The sequence below is a fragment of the Ranitomeya variabilis genome, chromosome 3, assembly GCF_051348905.1.
Source record: "Ranitomeya variabilis isolate aRanVar5 chromosome 3, aRanVar5.hap1, whole genome shotgun sequence".
Taxonomy (NCBI): domain Eukaryota; kingdom Metazoa; phylum Chordata; class Amphibia; order Anura; family Dendrobatidae; genus Ranitomeya; species Ranitomeya variabilis.
Window position 1 is genome coordinate 765427278 of NC_135234.1, and position 22849 is coordinate 765450126.

Below are 22849 nucleotides of genomic sequence, written 5' to 3' on the forward strand. Positions count from 1 at the left end.
GAGAAGCCTGCCGGATCAAAAAACAAAGCCTGGTGTAAAAGATGATAGTAATAATAATGTAACAAAACACCAGCCCAGGTCCTGGTACAGGTGACCAGACCTGGAAGCAGCAGAATCTGCTCAGTGCATGCACACAAATGCAGGTGGAGTGCAAGTCCAGAGGATGGTGGGGCAAAGCATGGCAAGTGGAAGGGTGTGGGAAGATCCCACGCGTATCGCCGCCAACAAGCAGCTTCGTCTTAATAACGGGGCCCCAGGCAGCACACAGGGGCCCCCAGGCAGCGCACAGGGGCCCCCAGGCAGCACACAGGGGCCCCCAGGCAGAACACAGGGGCCCCCAGGCAGAGCACAGGGGCCCCCAGGCAGCGCACAGGGGCCCCCAGGCAGAACACAGGGGCCCCCAGGCAGAACACAGGGGCCCCCAGGCAGAACACAGGGGCCCCCAGGCAGAACACAGGGGCCCCCAGGCAGAACACAGGGGCCCCCAGGCAGAACACAGGGGCCCCCAGGCAGAACACAGGGGCCCCCAGGCAGAACACAGGGGCCCCCAGGCAGAACACAGGGGCCCCCAGGCAGAACACAGGGGCCCCCAGGCAGAACACAGGGGCCCCCAGGCAGAACACAGGGGCCCCCAGGCAGAACACAGGGGCCCCCAGGCAGAACACAGGGGCCCCCAGGCAGAACACAGGGGCCCCCAGGCGGCAAACAGGGGCCCCCAGGCAGCAAACAGGGACCCCAGACATCTTAGGCTAGTTTCACATTTGCGCACGGCTGTGTACGCTCTTAGTGAAGCCCCGCCCACTGCCGCGCCCGCCAGTTAAGCTCCGCCCAGGTACACATGCGGCCTGCGTACCCTATCTTTAGCATTGGGTACGCAGGCCCTGCAGATGTTTGCGTCCGCATGCGTTGTTTTGACGATTCGGTGAACGCAAGAAAATCCAACTTGTTGCCTTCGCCGCGGGTTGCAGCACAGTCAAAAGAACGTGGGCGGAGCTTAACCGGCGGGGCGCAGCAGTGGTCAAGGCTTCACTGAGAGCGTACGCATGTGCACGGCTGTACGCAAATGTGAAACTAGCCTTACAGGATTGAGTGATATACTCAAGTGCAGGGCCCCAGACATCGCAAAGGGGCCCCCAGACATCGCAAAGGGGGTCCCAGACATCGCACAGGGGACATGCGCTCTGTCTATTTCCCCCCTTGGGCGCCATCTCTTACCCTCTTCCTCACTGTCTCAGCCCCCCTGTGCGCTGCCTGGGGCCCTGTGTTCTGCCTGGGGCTCCGTGTGCTGCCTGAGGCCCGTGCGCTGCCTGGGGCCCCGTTTGCTGCCTGGGGTTCCGTTATTGATTATATCACTCAATGGATCTCAAAAGGCTGAAAAATCTGATCTACAGTAGCTGGGGTATATGCTGACCTGGAGGGGTATAATCTGGACTAGTCCAATTTGTACCCCGGGGTATAGAAACTAAAAGCCACCTTGTGCAGCAGTAATGCTGCATTCTGGCAAGGTGGCCCTTTTAGTTCTGGGTGCTGTAACTGCAGAAATAATCTGTTTTGTAATTTGTCCTAAATACCTTTCTTCAGTCCTGGAGGCCGGCCTTTCCCCCCCTGCTGCAGATGCCACACAGCCGTCAGTGATGTCTTCTAGGCGCCGCCTCCTCACCGCTGTTTTGAAATGAGCCGGCGCCTGCGCTCTTTTCTCCTGCCTTGGGCAGGCGCAGTGAGCGCTGCCCGTCTGTCCTCAATGCAGTCTAGCTGACTGTGCCTGTGCAGCCGCCCTGCCTGTGAATCCCCGCCCCGCAGTGTCTTCTGATTTATTCTCACTACGGGGCTGGGATTCCCAGGCTGGGCGGCCGCACAGGCACAGTCAGCTAGACTGCATTGAGGACAGACGGGCAGCGCTCACTGCGCCTGCCCAAGGCAGGAGAAAAGAGCGCAGGCGCCGGCTCATTTCAAAACAGCGGTGAGGAGGCGGCGGCGCCCGGCGCCAAGAAGACTTGAGTGACGGCTGTGTGGCGTCTGCAGTAGGGGGGAAAAGGCCGGCCTCCAGGACTGAAGAAAGGTATTTAGGACAAATTACAAAACAGATTTCTGCAGTTACAGCACCAATACCTCAAAGAGCCGCCTTGTCAGAATGCAGCATTACTGCTGCACAAGGTGGCTCTTAGTTTCAAACGCCTTGGGTGACATGTTCCCTTTAAGTGTATAGGATGTGTGCCTGTATATAGCTATGTGCGGGCCTCATACTGTACACAGGGGGGCCGTGCCGGCCTCGTACTGTACACAGGGGGGCCGTACCGGCCTCATACTGTACACAGGGGGGCCGTGCCGGCCTCGTACTGTACACAGGGGGGCCGTGCCGGCCTCATACTGTACACAGGGGGGGCCGTGCCGGCCTCATACTGTACACAGGGGGGGCCGTGCCAGCCTCATGCTGTACACAGGGGGGCCGTGCCGGCCTCATACTGTACACAGGGGGCTATGTGGCCTCATACTGTACACAGGGGGCTATGTGGCCTCATACTGTACACAGGGGGCTATGTGGGCACTCCCATTGTATGTGAGCTCATACTGTATACAGGGGGCTGCATGGGCACACCTATTGTATGTGTGGGCTCAAACTGTACATTGGGGCTGTGTGGGCACTCCTACTGTATATATGGGCTCATACTGTACATAGGGGGCTGTGTGGGCACTCCCATTGTACGTGTGGGCTCATACTATATATAGGGGGCTGTGTGGGCACTCCTATTGTATGTAGGGCTCATACTGTACATAGGGGGCTGTGTGGGCACTCCCATTGCACGTGTGGGCTCATACTGTATATAGGGGCTGTGTGGGCACTCCTATTGTATATATGGGCTCATACTGTACATAGGGGGCTGTGTGGGCACTCCCATTGTACGTGTGGGCTCATACTGTACATAGGGGGCTGTGTGGGCACTCCCATTGTACGTGTGGGCTCATACTGTATATAGGGGCTGTGTGGGCACTCCTATTGTATGTAGGGCTCATACTGTACATAGGGGGCTGTGTGGGCACTCCCATTGTACGTGTGGGCTCATACTGTATATAGGGGCTGTGTGGGCACTCCTATTGTATGTAGGGCTCATACTGTACATAGGGGCTGTGTGGGCACTCCTACTGTATGTAGGGGTTCATACTGTATATAGGGGCTGTCGGCATATTTAATTGTGCTCCACATTAACTGATGCAATTTCTATTAATATAATTATTATATATTATATTGAGCAGAATTAATTTCAGCCTATTCATTTGACTTTCCACAACAGGCATGGTCTCTCATACGGCCCCTTGAGAAAGTGGATTGCCCACCCCTGGTCTAGACTGCATACAACTGTAAGGTTAAGACTGGATTTCATATAGGGGTCCATTCACACACAGATCCTGAAATCCAGCGCAGCACATGCATCAGAAATGTAGGCAGCTCTTCACCATATGGCGGTATAGCATTGTTTATCACTAGGCGGAGGTATAGCATTATGTACAGACTCTCCCTCTGTCTGTGGGTGCTGGCTGTGCCATGGCGGCATTCTCCGAATACCAGCAGGCATCTCATACAGAGCACTCCCCCAGGGGCTGACACCAAATACAGCATCCCTCCAAAACAAAGTGACGGGAATATCTTATGCAATCACAGAGAGAAGATTTAAAAAAATAAAATATCAATTTAAAAACAAAAACCTAATAAATATAGAAGCATACAAAGCCTAACTGTAAAAGGAAAGTGATGAGAGGCAAAAAAAAAAAAGGTGAAAGATGGTGCGAAAATAAGAGAAAAGGCCTTCTACACACGGAGCCTATACAGAGGTATATTATGAGACTGCAGGTGCTCGGTGCCGCCATACTACAGCCAGGGAATACCGTATATCGGGCCAGACTCCACCTCTGAGAACCTCTGCATGGGGCCAGACTTGAACCAGCAGAAATTTGTAAAAGGAAAAAAAAAAAAAGAAAAGCTAATCGAGCAGCATAAAATGCAGAGATCTGCATAATCTATGATCTGATCGCTGGGGCAGAGGTTATGGATTTGCCTTTTACAATCCTCGCTGGATCTTCATTTCTACAATCTTTCGAAGTCTGACCTTTCACAAATATACGGTATTCGTAGCTCCAAATATGTATTTCTGACTTACTGAAGAGGAGGAAAGCGTTCAGCGTACATGGACATTGCTTATTTTTCAAGGTAAGGGACCCAGATAATGAATTTCACGGCTCCCAATTACAGTAAATTATTAGACCACAGTTACTGGAGGGATCGTCGCCCCATGGACAGAGTCACCCATGTGTTACATAACTATGATATGGAGATGATCTGGAAACGGTTTCCATGGTAACAGAATGAAGAGTATCACATTTCCTGTGTGTCACGTTCCCCTCCGGGCGGTGTAACCCCACGCTCACTCCACGGTGACGTCAGCGCCTGTATCCATCCCTGCCAGCGATCCTGGCACGGACTAATATTAGAAGCTGCGGCGATGCAGCGGGAGGAGGAATTCACGAGGGACGCTGTAGGGAAACCCCGAAAAGAAGTCAGAATCTGACACCAGTGAAGCATCTATGGCACAAAGTTGTCGGAAATGACAGTGATGGGTTAAATTAGAGAATCCTGGAAAAGAAGATCTATAAATATATAAATCACCAATGAAACAATGTTATAATACACCGGGCACCAGGAGAAAGGTGGTGGGCCACAAGGACAGCCATTGCCGGCCACCCCACGAGAGCGTCGTGGGCAACAGAGACGGCCACCCCACAAGAGCGCCGATGGGCCGCAGAGACGCCCACTCCACGAGAGCACCAATGGGCCGCAGAGACGGCCACCCCACAAGAGCACCGATGGGCCGCAGAGACGCCCACTCCACGAGAGCACCGATGGGCCGCAGAGACGGCCACCCCACGAGAGCGCCAGTGGGCAACAGAGACGGCCACCCCACGAGAGCGCCAGTGGGCAACAGAGACGCCCACTCCACGAGAGCGCCAGTGGGCCGCAGAGACGGCCACCCCACGAGAGCGCCAGTGGGCCGCAGAGACGGCCACCCCACGAGAGCGCCAGTGGGCCATGGACTAATCAGGCTTGATTTCCAGCACATCCAATAGATTGATTACATCGGGCCGCTTTCTTCGTTCCGATGCAAGGCCCGCTGTATGTCAGGAACACCCCACAGTCACCCACACTAGACATTAGTATTCATCCTGTAGGAAGGCCAGTGTTATCGGAGACCTCGAGGTCTGGTGCCCGCGCTCCGGTACACGCTGTCTGGCATTTAGTGAGATCAGCACATTGTGCGGCCGACCTCACACAAGAACACTGGGTTCTCTGCACGCCCCGAGCCCGGCAGTAACACATAGAACCATAGCAGGACACGCTCGTCCGCTCAACCCTTTATCCACTATTTTGTCATGCAAGAGGTTTTATTGTATCACTATAGATTAAAAATAATAATTTACAGCTCCATTCTTAATAAAACAACTTAAGATGCAGCAGTCAGCAGCATGTAAAGGATTAAATTGCCGGAATCAGAGTTGGCTACGATCCGGGAACTAGGTCCTGGCAGGAAATCGGTATGTGCGAGTCCTCACACAGCTGAGGGCCTTGTTACAATGTATCAGTGGAGGTCACAGCAAACACCATCTATGCAGTTTTATTGTCCCCAAGTCATCAGTCTGTAACCGGTGGCTTTCTGCTGCTGTGAAACTATTGTTTTTTGTTTTGAGCGCCAAGAGTTAAATGATCGCTGTGGTATTAACAAGCTTTGCATAAAATCAATAGTACAAGCGAAAATTAGAAACTTAATTTATCTTATTTGGGATATCTGCTTCTTTCTCAACTTATGAGACACTACTACTCCTGAACACACACACACAAAAATAAATAAAAATAATAGGACAGCACGTGAGGAGCGCAGTAGGCACTTTCTGCTTCCTAAAAAGCTTTGCAATCTCATCCTAAAGCTGGATTCACAGCTACACTAATGCTATATTATAACCCTCATACTGCTGCATCTAGCAATTTTTTATATCACCATAGTACCAGATTCATAGATACACTGATCATTACTGCTCTATAATGTCCTCCATGCTGCTGTTTACCATCAAGTTGTCCCCCCACATCCCTTATCACTTCTGTGCTGGATTCACAGCTACTGTTCAGGACTCCTGCTTACTAGAGTTTCACATAACGCCAGTGCTGGATTCGCAGCTACACTACTCAGTGCTGGATTCGCAGCTACACTATTCAGTGCTGCTGCGGTTTCTAGCCATGTGCTACATAGAGACAGGAGAGCAGGAATCCCTCATGTCCGTGTGCTGGGTATGAGAAACATGGCAGCCTGTCTCCTCCCGCTAGCTTAGAGAACTTAAACTTAGAGCCTGCAGATGGAAAAATTGGTAAAAAATGCAGGATACATGTCTTAATGGCCATACATGGTAACTGTTAAGTGTCTCAATGTGGATTTCAACACATCACAGAATAAGTGGCTGCGTACACTTAATGGCACACATTAAGCTACTCAAGGAAAGTGTTGTAGTGGATGCAGCGGCCAAAAAGGAATACACCTGTGCCTCCGGTTCAGAGGACGTTCCTGCAACCCAACCTCCATCACAGGAATTGAATATGAGGTTCATTCACACAACGCCTTGTACATGACAAAATACAGGAGTCTGATCAATGACTTTTGCCTTCATACCTGTGTAGGTCATGTTTTTTTGATTTCCATAGGGAGCCCCTGGCTGGACAGGGCTGTAAACCGGATTCATGGTGGAAGACTGGAATCTCTGCAAGAAATGCAATAAAATAAAAATGATTATAACCTCATCCTCCATCTACATTAATAAGTCAGGACCATAGATGACAGACATCTGAGAAGACTGGTACAAGGTGTGTAGGTCAATCCAACAACCTTCCCCCAAAACACGATAGAGATACACACATACACATCCACTGGGGGCCAGGAGAGTGAAGCACAGAGATTGGAGAGACCAAGAAGAACACCTCCCACCTAAACTGGCCGATCTCTACCACCACTCCTGTCAGGTTACTTTAGCTTTCAGAAGCCAGTCCACTCCGAGAAGTCAGAGTTCCTGGGTTTATTTTATCTCTTTGGTAGCATTTTACAAAATTTCTTCATTAAACTCAAAAAGGTGACAGATACGGCCGTCCAGTCAGTGTCAGAAACAATCCTGGAGCCGGTTCTGGAGGCGCTTCCTCTCCACGATTTGCAGGTAACCCTAAGGGCCATCGCTGATCCACAAACATTTCCCCAGCTTTGCTGTCTGTAGATAAGGGAACATCTTTAGGGTACCGTCACACATTGAAATTTTCATCGCTGCGACGGCACGATTCGTGACGTCGCAGCGTCGTATAATCATCGCTCCAGCGTCGTAGACTGCGGTCACACGTTGCAATCACGGCGCTGGAGCGATGCCGAAGTCCCCGGGTAACCAGGGTAAACATCGGGTAACTAAGCGCAGGGCCGCGCTTAGTAACCCGATGTTTACCTTGGTTACCAGCGTAAACGTAAAAAAACAAACAGTACATACTCACCCGTCGGTGTCCTTCAGGTCCCTTGCCGTCTGCTTCCTGCTCTGAGTGCAGCCGTACAGTGAGAGCAGAGCGCAGCACCGCTGTGATCTGCTCTCACTTTCCGGCCGGCACTCAGAGCAGGAAGCAGACGGCAAGGGACCTGAAGGACACCGACGGGTGAGTATGTACGGTTTGTTTTTTTACGTTTACGCTTGTAACCAGGGTAAACATCGGGTTACTAAGCGCGGCCCTGCGCTTAGTTACCCGATGTTTACCCTGGTTACAAGCGAAGACATCGCTGGATCGCTGTCACACACAACGATCCAGCGATGTCAGCGGGTGATCAAGCGACGAAAGAAAGTTCCAAACGATGTGCTACGACGTACGATTCTCAGCAGGGTGTCTGATCGCAGTAGCGTGTCAGACACAGCGATATCGTAACGATATCGCTAGAACGTCACGAATCGTAACGTCGTAGCGATGGAAATTTCAATGTGTGACGGTACCCTAAGTGACATCAGAAGACGTCTTCATACTGTGAGCAGTATGTGGCCGGAGCGTTACAGTACCCGTCATACAGCTGGGCACTAATCTCCCCAGATAGCGCCCATCCTCCGCTGTGAGGGGACCCCAGGACACCAGGATCCCGAGCCTGCGGTCTGGGAGTTACCAGTGAGAAGCGGCCAGAAACCACCGTTTAATCTGGTTCTCATGCACAGATGGAGATTATTACAGTCAGAGAAGAAGTGGGAACCTTCCTCAGGATTCTGGACCCTACATGATCTGTCCTCTACACAGAAGACAAGACACCTCTGAGGACATTTTGTTACAAGTATTGTGGTGTAAAAAGCAATTTTGTAATACGGTTTCAATAAGAATTGTGGATCGTTCACTTTCTACAGCCTCTATGTATCACAATACATAGCAAACTGCAGAATGAGTAACTTGGTGACACCATCAGTGAGCTCCGTATGACGCCAGAGTCTAACTTCTCTCAAGGCGATTTATGACCCAAGTGCATAAAGACGAGTGTTTTCCCATAATGGACCATCTATTTACAAAAGGAGTACAGAGGAGGGGGAGGGAGGAAAATCAGAGAGGGGGCCCCCCCAAAAGACAAACAGTAGAGGGGTCAAAGAGAGGGGGCAACCAAAGACGGACAGAGTAAAGGCGTGAAAGAGAGGACCCCAAAAGACGAACAAAATCAAGGGGTGAAAGAGGACCCCTCAAAGGCATAGAGTAGAGGGGTTGAAGGGAGGGGGCTACATCTTTAAAAAAGGAGTAAAGAGAAGGAGGGGGTGGAAAAAAAAAAAAAAAAATCAAAGAGGTGGCCTCTGAAAGACTGACAAAGGAGAGGGGGGTTGGGTCAGAGGTGGCCCACGAGGGGACCCCCAAAGATGGGCACAGGAGAGGGGGTAGAAGGGAGGGGGCAGAGACGAAGATTGTGTGCAGCAGGCCAAAAATTAAAATATCACAGGGAATCCCTCTCGCTTTTCATAAATCCTAAGTATCACAAATGTCCTGAAGGATCAGAGCCACGATACAAGAATACATGAGACAGTATAAATTATACAAGTAGCTACCAGCAGAGGGCAGCGCAACTCTCCAGCGGAGGACAGGCACCAGTACAGGAGAGAACAGGAACCGCAGGTACACAGGAACCGCAGGTACACAGGAACCGCAGGTACACAGAATGGGGGAAGTGGCCAGGAGGGGAGCAGGGCTCGATGCAATAATGGAGGCTATGATTCAGCAATTAATTGTTCCAATATATGGCAGTCCTCACCACCAAGTTTATTCATTTACTTTTATTTATTTTACTCACTTATATAGCGCCATTAATTCCACAGTGCTTTACATACACTGTTACAAAAAAAGAAGTTAAAGAAAAAGAAACAAAAAACAAACAAACACGTGGGCACAGCTGGTTAAAACACTACAACCAAGGAGGAGACGCACTTTCCAAAATTTTTTTCCCCAGCAAATTAAGAGAGGCTTTTTACAGCACCAGTAAAAAGCAGATTTCAGAAATCTCGGGCACACTTTTTCTCTCCTTCTCTCTCTTCTTCGCCCTTAAATGAATTGGAAAACTGCAACGCTTTTTAAATCTGCAACATTTCAGTTTTCCGTGTTTTTTTGTGGCATTTTTGGTGAATAAAACTAACTAAACATTTACGGTAGATAGTAAAAACAGTTTTCTTGCTGTGGATTACAAACAAGAGAGCAGCCTTCCTCTGCTTGGCGGATGCCAAGATAAAAGCAAATACTTAAGGCTCCGACACATATTGGACTAATGACAGCCAAACCCAACGATATCAACGGGTCTAATGTGTATGAAGGCAGCGGCTGACAGGACAAAGTGATGACCCATCAACCCAATATCTGACTGTCGATTGTTCTACCGGAGATAAATTGGTGCTTTTCTCAGAATACAGTCAAGCTCGACCAAACGAGCGTCCCTGTGTATGGGAGAGTCAGCGGAGAGGACGTCGGCTGAATGATTGTCCGACAGCCATCTAATGTGTGTGCGAGCCTCTCTCTAATGTCACGGATAATAAGTTAGCATTTACAATACTTGGAGAAAACATCTGACAGATTTTCGATAACAGGAACCCAAATATTTCCTGCAAGATCAGATTGTACCCTTCCTCTGAGATCAGTGATCGGCTGCAGTGGTGATGTGACATCAGTGCTGCAGCCAAAACAAAGACCAGTTATATTCTTGTACATAGGGGCAGTATTATAGTAGTTCTATTCTTGTACATAGGAGCAGTATTATAGTAGTTATATTCTTGTACATAGGAGCAGTATTATAGTAGTTATATTCTTGTACATAGGAGCAGTATTATAGTAGTTATATTCTTGTACATAGGAGCAGTATTATAGTAGTTATATTCTTGTACATAGGGGCAGTATTATAGTAGTTATATTCTTGTACATAGATTGCAGTATTATAGTAGTTATATTCTTATACATAGGGGCAGTATTATAGTAGTTATATTCTTGTACATAGGGGCAGTATTATAGTAGTTATATTCTTGTACATAGATTGCAGTATTATAGTAGTTATATTCTTGTACATAGGGGCAGTATTATAGTAGTTATATTCTTGTACATAGGGGCAGTATTATAGTAGTTATATTCCTGTACATAGATTGCAGTATTATAGTAGTTATATTCTTGTACATAGGGGCAGTATTATAGTAGTTATATTCTTGTACATAGGAGCAGTATTATAGTAGTTATATTCTTGTACATAGGAGCAGTATTATAGTAGTTATATTCTTGTACATAGGGGCAGTATTATAGTAGTTATATTCTTGTACATAGGGGCAGTATTATAGTAGTTATATTCTTGTACATAGGAGCAGTATTATAGTAGTTATATTCTTGTACATAGGAGCAGTATTATAGTAGTTATATTCTTGTACATAGGGGCAGTATTATAGTAGTTATATTCTTGTACATAGGAGCAGTATTATAGTAGTTATATTCCTGTACATAGATTGCAGTATTATAGTAGTTATATTCTTGTACATAGGAGCAGTATTATAGTAGTTATATTCTTGTACATAGGGGCAGTATTATAGTAGTTATATTCTTGTACATAGGAGCAGTATTATAGTAGTTATATTCTTATACATAGGAGCAGTATTATAGTAGTTATATTCTTATACATAGGAGCAGTATTATAGTAGTTATATTCTTGTACATAGGAGCAGTATTATAGTAGATATATTCTTGTACATAGGAGCAGTATTATAGTAGTTATATTCTTGTACATAGGGAGCAGTATCATAGTCTTTTACAATTAACTTGCTGTAATGACAGATAATCAGTGTGGTATAAAAATGCGTTTTGTTTGTAGCACAGACAAACTTTACAGACTCTATAAAGTTGTTCTGGAAAACTTGAATGATTACGGTAAGTAATGTGACAGTATGACGATTCATCATGTGGCAGGAGCAGAGCAGCTTGTGTGCCGGGCACAGCTGGTCCCTTTATGCAGTCTAGGAATAGTCAGACATGCTGAGCTCAGTAACACAAGATGGATGGGAGGATGAGGATCGGCACGATTAAAAGGTCAAGAACCCAAATATCTGTATATTATGAAATTACAACAGTGTTAAAGCACCTGGTATCTGTCTAACAAGCAGGGCTGTGGAGTCGGAGCCAGTGTCATGGCTTACTGACTCCACAGCCCTGCAAGTAAGGCTGTAATTGTCCTACTGGACAAACATTTAACTTTCCGGCTCCCGTCCTACAGTGTAAAGAACGGTGGTTCTCATTTTAGTTCTTGTGGTTAGACTCAGTCCTAGGATCTGCTGTGCTCAGGGCAACTTTTACTTGCCCTACAGCGAGATCAAAGCAGTCATTAGTGATGAGCGAGCGTGCTCGCTCATAACTAGTCATCATAGATTACACAGGAGCAGTCCGTTCTGGGTTACTCCTGTGTGCGATGTAAAGAGACCCTGCTTTGTGCACAACAGTTACAAGTTGCCCCCTGGGCACAATAGACTGCGATTACTGACATTTCTGAACAGGCAGTGTGGGGGGAGAGGAAAGTACAGCAGAGCCGACAGCGTCAAGAGAGGAGGAGAGCTGTTTGAAGGGGTTGTAAAGTGACACGGGTAAACTCTGCTGTCCTGCCCTCACACTGAACCTTACCTGAAAGGAGTTCGGCATAGTTAGAAAGCACAGATGTCTGAGGTTACACTAAGGAGATCAGGGACGTGTGTCATACATCCCATACACAAAGAAACCATCTCTAATCTATGCTGAGGGGGTGGGGAGTGTATTCCACTGCGTGTTGCTGTCAGTTTAGAATTATGATGCTGACCAAAGGGAGAAGGACTCACCCCACGGTGAACAATTTCTGATAACAGCTACTTAGACTTTGCAAACAAACCATTTTACATTAATGAATTATTAAAAGCTAAATATTTCACATGTAAGGCGCCATGGAATAAATAGCGCTATAATAATTCTCATCATCTCTGCAATGGACACTTTTTTTTTTTACATCTTCTGTCCAGATCAACATGCAACATTTGGTAAATAGTCATTAAAATTTTCACAATAGCTACATTCAACTGTCCACAGCATAATATACGTCAGACGCTGCTGAGCCGCCTCATACCGCCACACGCCTCAGCAGAACTGCCTCATATCGCCACACGCCTCAGCAGAGCCGCCTCATACCGCCACACGCCTCAGCAGAGCCGCCTCATACCGCCACACGCCTCAGCAGAGCCGCCTCATACCGCCACACGCCTCAGCAGAGCCGCCTCATACCGCCACACGCCTCAGCAGAGCCGCCTCATACCGCCACACGCCTCAGCAGAACTGCCTCATACCACCACACGCCTCAGCAGAGCCGCCTCCTACCGCCACATGCCTCAGCAGAACTGCCTCATACCGCCACACGCCTCAGCAGAGCCGCCTCCTACCGCCACATGCCTCAGCAGAACTGCCTCATACCGCCACACGCCTCAGCAGAGCCGCCTCCTACCGCCACATGCCTCAGCAGAACTGCCTCATACCGCCACACGCCTCAGCAGAGCCGCCTCATACCGCCACCTCATACCGCCACACGCCTCAGCAGAGCCGCCTCATACAGCCACACGCCTCAGCAGAGCCGCCTCATACCGCCACCAATGCCTCATACCACAAGACGACAACTGCAGGAAAGCAATCTGAAGTGGAGAAATGATGCGAGACAAATAAGGCCTCATCCAGTTGGACACAATTAGTTTGGCTTCCATTATAGGAGCATGCAAAAAGTAAAAAAAACAAACAAAAAAAACCACACCTCTGAACATGAATGCAAGAGGGAGTCTACATGTGCCCCATTCTGTACATGACAGACGCTTGCATACTGATAAGGAGGGGATGGCAATCACTGGCGCAGAGATGCAGGCACCTGGCAGCACATGAAACCTCCCTGACACACGAGACGGATGGTGCAGACGTAACACAGAACATCCTGATGGATGAAGGTGAGGGGACATTGCCGGAGATGGTGGCAGCACAGCTGCGGAGCAGAGCGGCATCACAGAACATCTGCTGCATCGCCCCAGGGAGAGGATCACAGAACGAGAAGGAGGAACCTGCAGGAGACCAGCACAGGACACCTGAACACGGCTGCAACTGGCGTCTGCTCCGGGCCACAACGCTTCTCGGGAAATGGCGTTAATATAACCTTCAATAAAAGAGGTGGAGGGAAATCAGCTACATCAGGCACGTGTGGACGATGGGCATCCTATCGCAATTAGTATGTTAGCATGTAAAGACTGAGCGTACAGGAGAAGGGATGAACCTCAAACCAATAAATTAAGACAAAAAAAATATATATATATATATCTCTCTCTCTCTCTCTCTCTCTCATGTACGGTAAGCATTACCGCACTATAAAGAACAAATCAATGTCAAGACAAGCTGATAAATCATTTAGGCTTCACCAATTTCTATATTCTCACATTAAATTGTTTTCCATTTTACACATCTCTACTTGCTTTCAAAGTTACAGAATGTCATCAACATATTGAGACTATAAATTCTCATTTACAATTAACAAAAGATGCACAGATCATAAGAAAAAGCAATAATTACTGATATAATACTGCCCCTATGTACAAGAACATAACTACTATAATACTGTCCCCTATGTACAATATAACTACTATAATAGTGCCCCCATGTACAAGAATATAACTACTATAATACTGCCCCTATGTACAAGAATATAACTACTATAATACTGCCCCTATGTACAAGAACATAACTACTATAATACTGTCCCCTATGTACAATATAACTACTATAATAGTGCCCCCATGTACAAGAATATAACTACTATAATACTGCCCCTATGTACAAGAATATAACTACTATAATACTGCCCCCTATGTACAAGAATATAACTACTATAATACTGCCCCTATGTACAAGAATATAACTACTATAATACTGCCCCTATGTACAAGAACATAACTACTATAATACTGCCCCTATGTACAAGAATATAACTACTATAATACTGCCCCCTATGTACAAGAATATAACTACTATAATACTGTCCCCTATGTACAAGAATATAACTACTATAATACTGCCCCTATGTACAAGAATATAACTACTATAATACTGCCCCTATGTACAAGAATATAACTACTATAATACTGCCCCTATGTACAAGAATATAACTACTATAATACTGCCCCTATGTACAAGAATATAACTACTATAATACTGTCCCCTATGTACAATATAACTACTATAATACTGCCCCTATGTACAAGAATATAACTACTATAATACTGGCCCTATGTACAAGAATATAACTACTATAATACTGCCCCTATGTACAAGAATATAGTTACTATAATACTGCTCCTATGTACAAGAATATAACTACTATAATACTGCTCCTATGTACAAGAATATAACTACTATAATAGTGCCCCTATGTACAAGAATATAACTACTATAATAGTGCCCCTATGTACAAGAATATAACTACTATAATACTGGCCCTATGTACAAGAATATAACTACTATAATACTGCCCCTATGTACAAGAATATAGTTACTATAATACTGCTCCTACGTACAAGAATATAACTACTATAATACTGCCCCTATATACAAGAATATAACTACTATAATACTGCCCCTATGTACAAGAATATAACTACTATAATACTGCTCCTATGTACAAGAATATAACTACTATAATACTGCCCCCTATGTACAAGAATATAACTACTATAATACTGTCCCCTATGTACAAGAATATAACTACTATAATACTGCCCCTATGTACAAGAATATAACTACTATAATACTGCCCCTATGTACAAGAATATAACTACTATAATACTGTCCCCTATGTACAAGAATATAACTACTATAATACTGCCCCCTATGTACAAGAATATAACTACTATAATACTGCCCCCTATGTACAAGAATATAACTACTATAATACTGTCCCCTATGTACAAGAATATAACTACTATAATACTGTCCCCTATGTACAAGAATATAACTACTATAATACTGCCCCCTATGTACAAGAATATAACTACTAGAATAGTGCCCCTATGTACAAGAATATAACTACTATAATAGTGCCCCTATGTACAAGAATATAACTACTATAATACTGTCCCTATGTACAGGAATATTACGCTGTTCCGATGTACAGGACTTCTGCTACCCCCTGCGTGCATCTCAGGACAGAAGTCATGTAACTGTAGTACATCCGTGTGAATTGGAGCATCGTTCTACTGCAGAAAGAGAATTTCAGCATAGACCATGTAACATCAGACCAGGAGTGTAACTACAGCGGTCGCAGCTGCGACGGGGCCCGGAGTACTTAGGGGCCCGCCCGCCCATCTGTCCGTCCGTCCAGCAAAGATGCAGAGAAAAAAAAAAAAAAAGAGAGAAACAGGTAGCGCAATTGTTAAGGTCGCAATTATGTGACCCGGAGGGAGGCGTCACAGCAGGTCCTCCAGTTACATTAGGGGGAAGATGGATTGAATGCGGTCACGTGATCTAACCTTGTGACCAGGAGAGAGGTGTCTGCAGGTCCTTCAGCCGCACCACAGGGAAGAATGGGCCGAAGGCAGCTCCCGCTGCTCGACTGAGTGGCTGAGTGCTTGACGTTTTTAAGCCTAAAAAGCTGCAAGCTGGTGCTGCATCCTCCTCCTTCTGCCACAGGGTCCCTCTGTTCCTCTGCACACTGGATGGCCGTACAATCCGATAAACCTCCAGGCTCAGGCGCAAAACAACCCGTGAGCACAGAGGTAGATGGTGTGCACATTTCTGAACCTCCTGTCAAACCCAGCTCCTCTGTTCCACAATGTATTTAGTTTGTGTTTTGTATTGTATTTAGAGTGTGGATGGTGTTTACTGGGGGGGCATTTACTCTGCGTGGTATGGGGCATTTACTCTGTGGGGTATGGGGCATTTACTCTGCGGGGTATGGGGCATTTACTGTGCGGGGTATGGGGCATTTACTGAGCGGGGTATGGGGCATTTACTGAGCGGGGTATGGGGCATTTACTGAGCGGGGTATGGGGGATTTACTGTAACGGGCAGAAGGAGATTTACTGTTATTGGGGGTATTTAGTATGGCTGGGTGAGATTTTGTGTAACTGGTATGATTTGAGGACAAATTTGGAGAGCAAAGGAAGGGACAGGTGCAGACAATATGGGGGAGCAGGAAATATTTGAAGACACAATGTGAGGAGAAAGGTATGAGATGGGGGCATGTATAGGGGGATGGGGGCATGTATAGGGGAATGAGTGCAGACAGTATGGTGAGTGGTGGTATGGGTGTGGATACAGTATGAGGAGCGAGGGGAAAAAAGTAAGAGGACACAGTATGGGAAGTGAGGGTGATGGGATGAGTGCGGACACAGTATGGGAAGTCGGAGGAATGTGTGAGGAGGCAGTATGGAAAGTGAGAAGGTAAATGTATGAGGAGGGAGGAGGACACGTGCAAGGAGATAGTATGGTGGGAAAATGTGTGAGTGGGCACAGAATAGACTGAGTAGTGTGGGGGATGTAGCATGGGGGAACAGTTAGGGCATAGTCAGGAGGCAACAGTATACCAAGGAGAGGGAGTGTGATAAGGAGGCACAGTATAGAGACTGGGCCCTATAGGGGTGACTCAGTGAGAGGACAGCGTTAAGTATGGAAAGGAGGGGGCAGTGTGGAGAGCATGTACCATAAAAGAGGGACAGTGTGGGGTCATAGTTTGTGCAGGGCATATAGTGAGGGGCTCAGGGTATGACAGATATTTTTATTCAGGAGCATTATGATGACACGGCTATCGTTAAGGGCGTCATGTGGGGATGTGCTGCACAAGACCGGAGAAGATGGAAGTCTGCAGAGACGGCTGTGGATGAGAAAACTCATGGAGTCTGGACAAGATGACAAAGAAAAGAAAGAACAACTCCAGAGACGACGTCACCAATAAGGTACCTGGATGTAAATATTTTTTATTATACTGACTAATTCTCATATTTTTATTTATGTTAGGGATATTAAAGGCGTTATCCACGTTTGTGATTAGTCTGCAGTCATTCTTTGTGACTGCAGACTTCTGAATTCTCACAGTGCGCCCTGCACACTCTCTGGTGCTGGTGATTTGAATACATGCGGTCACATGCCGACTAGACATGTGTGGCCTCAGTCAATGACAATGAACTGAGCGAGGCCTGGCACGGCTAGTCGGAATGTGGTCAGAAGTATACAAATCGCAAACTTGTGCAAAGGAGTATCCTGAATGTGTGTAGTGTGCAGTGTGCGTGCTGGGAGAATTCAGAAGCCTGCAGCCACCTATAGTGACTGCAGACTTTCATCTCAAACCTGGACGCACCCTTTAAATTATAAAAGGAAGCCCTGCAGCCAATCCTAACAGCCTGAAATATCCTCACTGTCAGGATTCAGCTCTGCTTGCTGGTTCCAGCAGTCATCACATGGCCGCTTTACTCACATGCGATTTTCATACTGTTGGGTAACAACGAGCTTCTTTTCCTGCTTCTCTCAGTTATTAACTGAACATTGAATTAGGGAGAGCAGCTCGTCGGCACGTGACTAAGTGTGCAAATCGCATGTGTGCTTGGGGGGGGGGGGGGGGGGGGGGGCGCCAAACTTAATTTTGCCCCGGGTGCCAGAAAATCTAGATACACCTCTGGCAATAGTTAACAGCCAATCACAGGCCGGCAGCTGATGTCAGCGTGCACGTTGCGGACGTATGACGTCACTGTACTGTTATATGCTGGAACGACGCTGCACACTTCAGCCGAATCGTGGGTGAGGACATCTCTGGAGCTCGGCCAGGTAAGGGAAAACATTTTTTTTTAATTTTGTAAAGCCGCGGTATGGGGCACATTATACTACTATGGGGGGTAGGGGGAAAGGGGATGCATTATACTGCTATGGGGCTGCTGCATTATACTATATATGACTATGGGGCGCATAATACTTTATAGGAGGACTATGAGGTGCATTTTACTACTATGAAGTACTATGGTGTGCATTATACTTTATCGAGGACTACGGGCTGTGCATTATGCTTTATGGATGACTATGGAGGTGCATTCGATTATACTATATGGATCACTATGAACTGTGCAGTATATTATAAGGAGGACTATGGGGGTGCATTATACTTATATGGATCCCCATGACTTCTATCTAAGTCCCTGATGAGTATAATGGTTTAATTTCTTTTATACATTACAGAACAATGGTACAGTACGGGGGACAAGTATATACCAGGATGGGGCACCAGATAGTTACGCCACTGAGGTCACACTATACAACATTGCAATAAAGTTATAGCGTGTGAAATGAATAGGGAAAATGTGAATTTAGGTGGAAAATATTTTGGCATGGTGGGGGGGGGGCCCCCCATTTGAAAGTTCGCACCGGGGACCATAACTTTGTAGTTACGCCACGGCATAAGACGCTATATAATGTGACTTCAGACGTTTACTTTGTTTTGAACTTTGTAACATAAGTGCCCTAGTTTAGCAGTAGGTGAAGATCTGGAGACGCCAGGAGCGGATTAGAGTCTTTAAGGATAAACATTAATCAGACTTGTTATTCTGAAAAAGAAAAAAAATCCTTGTGGTCGAAGACAAAAAGATAAATGATGAACAAACGATTCTTGCTGTAGGCAACATTCAGTCTGAAGAAGCCCTATCTGCACAGAGTCATTGAGACGGAGATAATATTACTGCAGAAAGCAGCTTCTACCGCTGACAATGTACAAACTGAGGGGGGCTCTGAATAACTCCACTGGAAAAAACTGTAAGGGGTCCACAACTAGGACAAAACCCAAAAAGATCAAAGTAGATTTCTGAGCAATAACCTGTTATAGCTGTGTAACAGAAAAGCTTTGCTACGAGGCTCATACTGCCCCCTATGTACAATAATATAATTAGCACATTCTTGTACATAGGGGCAGTATTACAGTAGTTATACTTTAATGTGAATTATGTAATGCATCATTTTTCCTGTTGGGGCACTGCAGAAAAAAAGAGCACTTTACCTTCATTTTAGAAGGGTTTTCCGGAGACTAATTGCAACCAAATGGACAACCACTGAAAAACTATTAGAGAAGCCAAATGCACTGCTCAAAAAAATAAAGGAAACAGTAAAATCCCACATCCTAGATATCACTGAATGAAATATTCCAGTTGTAAATCTTTATTCATTACATAGCAGAATGTGTTGAGAACAATAAAACCTAAAAATGGTCAACGTAAATCACAACTAATATCCCACGGAGGTCTGGATTTGGAATGATGCTCAAAATCAAAGTGGAAAATGAAGATACAGGCTGATCCAACTTCAGTGGAAATGCCTCAAGACAAGGAAATGATGCTCGGTAGTGTGTGTGGCCTCCACGTGCCTGTATGACCTCCCTACAACGCCTGGGCATGCTCCTGATGAGGCGGCGGATGGTCTCCTGAGGGATCTAAAGCATCCGCCAACTCCTGCACAGTCTGTGGTGCAACGTGACTTTGGTGGATGGAGCGAGACATGATGTGTTCAATCGGATTCAGGTCTGGGGAACGGGCGGGCCAGTCCGTAGCTTCAATGCTTTCATCTTGCAGGAACTGCTGACACACTCCAGCCACATGAGATCTGGCATTACCCTGCATTATGAGGGACCCAGGGCCAACCGCACCAGCATATGGTCTCACAAGGTGTCTGAGGATCTCATCTCGGTACCTAATGGCAGTCAGGCTACCTCTGGCGAGCACATGGAGGGCTGTGTGGCCCCTCCAAAGAAATGCCACCCCACACCATTACTGACCCAATGCCAAACCGGTCATACTGAAGGATGTTGCAGGCAGCAGATCGCTCTCCACGGCGTCTAGAGACTTTGTCACGTCTGTCTCATGTGCTCAGTGTGAACCTGCTTTCATCTGTGAAGAGCACAGGGCGCCAGTGGCGAATTTGCCAATCTTGGTGTTCTGTGGCAAATGCCAAATGTCCTGCATGGTGTTGGGCTGTGAGCACAACCCTCATCTGTGGACGTCGGGCACTCAGACCATCCTCATGGAGTCAGATTCTAACCGTTTGTGCAGACACATGCACATGTGTGGCCTGCTGGAGATCATTTTGCAGGGCTCTGGCAGTGCTCCTCCTGCACAAAGGCTGAGGTAGCGGTCCTGCTGCTGGGTTGTTGCCCTCCTATGGCCCCCTCCGTCTCCTGGTGTACTGGCCTGTCTCCTGGTAGCGCCTCCAGCCTCTGGACACTACGCTGACAGACACAGCAAACCTTCTTGCCACAGCTCACATTGATGTGCCATCCTGGATGAGCTGCACTACCTGAGCCACTTGTGTGGGTTGTAGAGTCGTCTCATGCTACCACGAGTGTGAAAGCACAACCAACACTCAAAAGTGACCAAAACATCAGCCAGAAAGCATTGGTCCTGAGATATGGTCTGTGGTCCCCACCTGCAGAACCGCTCCTTTATTGAGGGGGTCTTGATAATTGCCAATAATTTCCATCTGTTGTCTATTCCATTTGCCCATCAGCATGTGAAATTGATTGTCAAACAGTGTTGCTTCCTAAGTGGACAGTTTGATTTCACAGAAGTTTGATTTCACAGAAGTTTGATGTACTTGGAGTTGGAACTCTTAAACAGAATCTCTTTATTTTTTTGAGCAGTGTATGATCTTATAGAAAATTTAGAAGTTAAATGTTCCTGTTCCACATGGACCCTTTGGTGGGACAATGAAATGCTCTTTACATCGAGGTGCATTTCCCCATAAAGCAGGGTGCAGAAGGCTCCAATGACAATTCCAAGAGATACCTTGGTAACCAAGCAACGCAACATAAACCAGACGGTGAAAATCATACCGGGGTGAAGACTGAGGGAAGCTCCCAGACAGTCGTGATTAAATAATGGCACCTTACGGCTTCCTAACGAGAATTGTAGGTTATGTTGGCATTGCGTGTGCATCCGGACGAAGAGGGAGATAGATGTGTGACCTCAGCTCTACGTAACAAAAGAAGGCCAATAACATAACGACTGATACTGTCAATAATCACTGTGCTGCTACTAAAGACAAAAAAAAAATAAAAAAAATAAAAAAAATTATATTATATAGAATTAAATATTTATATATACACACACACACACACACACAGACACACACACAGACACACACACAGACACACACACACACTAAAAAGGATATGGCATATTCCAAAACGAAAAGCAACTCCAAGAGCAAATTCTCAGAAGCGTAAAGGCCCTTTCACAAAGGCTGGAAATCAGCAACTGACCGTCACCAAACCACCAACTGTCGGCCGACAAATGGGCAAAGCGTTTATTCGTTGTCCATTTGGATCATTTAACATGGGACACTTACTGTCCTCGGCAGCACAACCCCCAGTGTAAGCAGGCGATGTGCTGTCAACAAGCTGCTTCCTCTATAACAATCGAGCGCCCATCGGCAGGATATATATCAGGGGTCCCCAAACTTTTTACACAGGGGGCCAGTTCACTGTCCCTCAGACCGTTGGAGGGCCGGACTATAAAAAAAAACTGAAAATCCCTATGTACACTACACATATCTCATTTTAAAGTAAAAAAACATACAGGGAACAAATACAATATTCAAAATAAAGAACTAGTAAATTTAAAACAACAAACTCGCCATTATACACAGTATGATGGGCCCGCAGCTCCCTTATACACAGTATGATGGACCCACAGCTCCCTTATACACAGTATGATGGGCCCGCAGCTCCCTTATACACACTATGATGGGCCCACAGCTCCCGTATACACAGTATGATGGGTCCGCAGCTCCCTTATACACACTATGATGGGCCCACAGCTCCCGTATACACAGTATGATGGGTCCGCAGCTCCCTTATACACAGTATGATGGGCCCACAGCTCCCTTATACACAGTATGATGGGCCCACAGCTCCCTTATACACAGTATGATGGGCCCGCAGCTCCCTTATACACAGTATGATGGGCCCACAGCTTCCTTATACACAGTATGATGGGCCCGCAGCTCCCTTATACACACTATGATGGGCCCACAGCTCCCGTATACACAGTATGATGGGTCCGCAGCTCCCTTATACACAGTATGATGGGCCCACAGCTCCCTTATACACAGTATGATGGGCCCACAGCTCCCTTATACACAGTATGATGGGCCCGCAGCTCCCTTATACACAGTATGATGGGCCCGCAGCTCCCTTATACACAGTATGATGGGCCCGCAGCTCCCTTATACACAGTATGATGG

General features: G+C 46.7%; 1 protein-coding gene across 1 annotated transcript in view; it reads right to left on the reverse strand.

The window, feature by feature from the left end:
• FAM168A (family with sequence similarity 168 member A) overlaps nucleotides 1-22849 on the reverse strand; it is an 82729-nt gene that overhangs the window by 15017 nt on the left and 44863 nt on the right. Inside the window, exon 3 of the mRNA XM_077298759.1 lies at nucleotides 6708-6795. Coding sequence (XP_077154874.1) covers nucleotides 6708-6777 — 70 coding nt within the window. The 5' untranslated portion in view covers nucleotides 6778-6795. The remainder of the gene's footprint in view (nucleotides 1-6707; nucleotides 6796-22849) is intronic.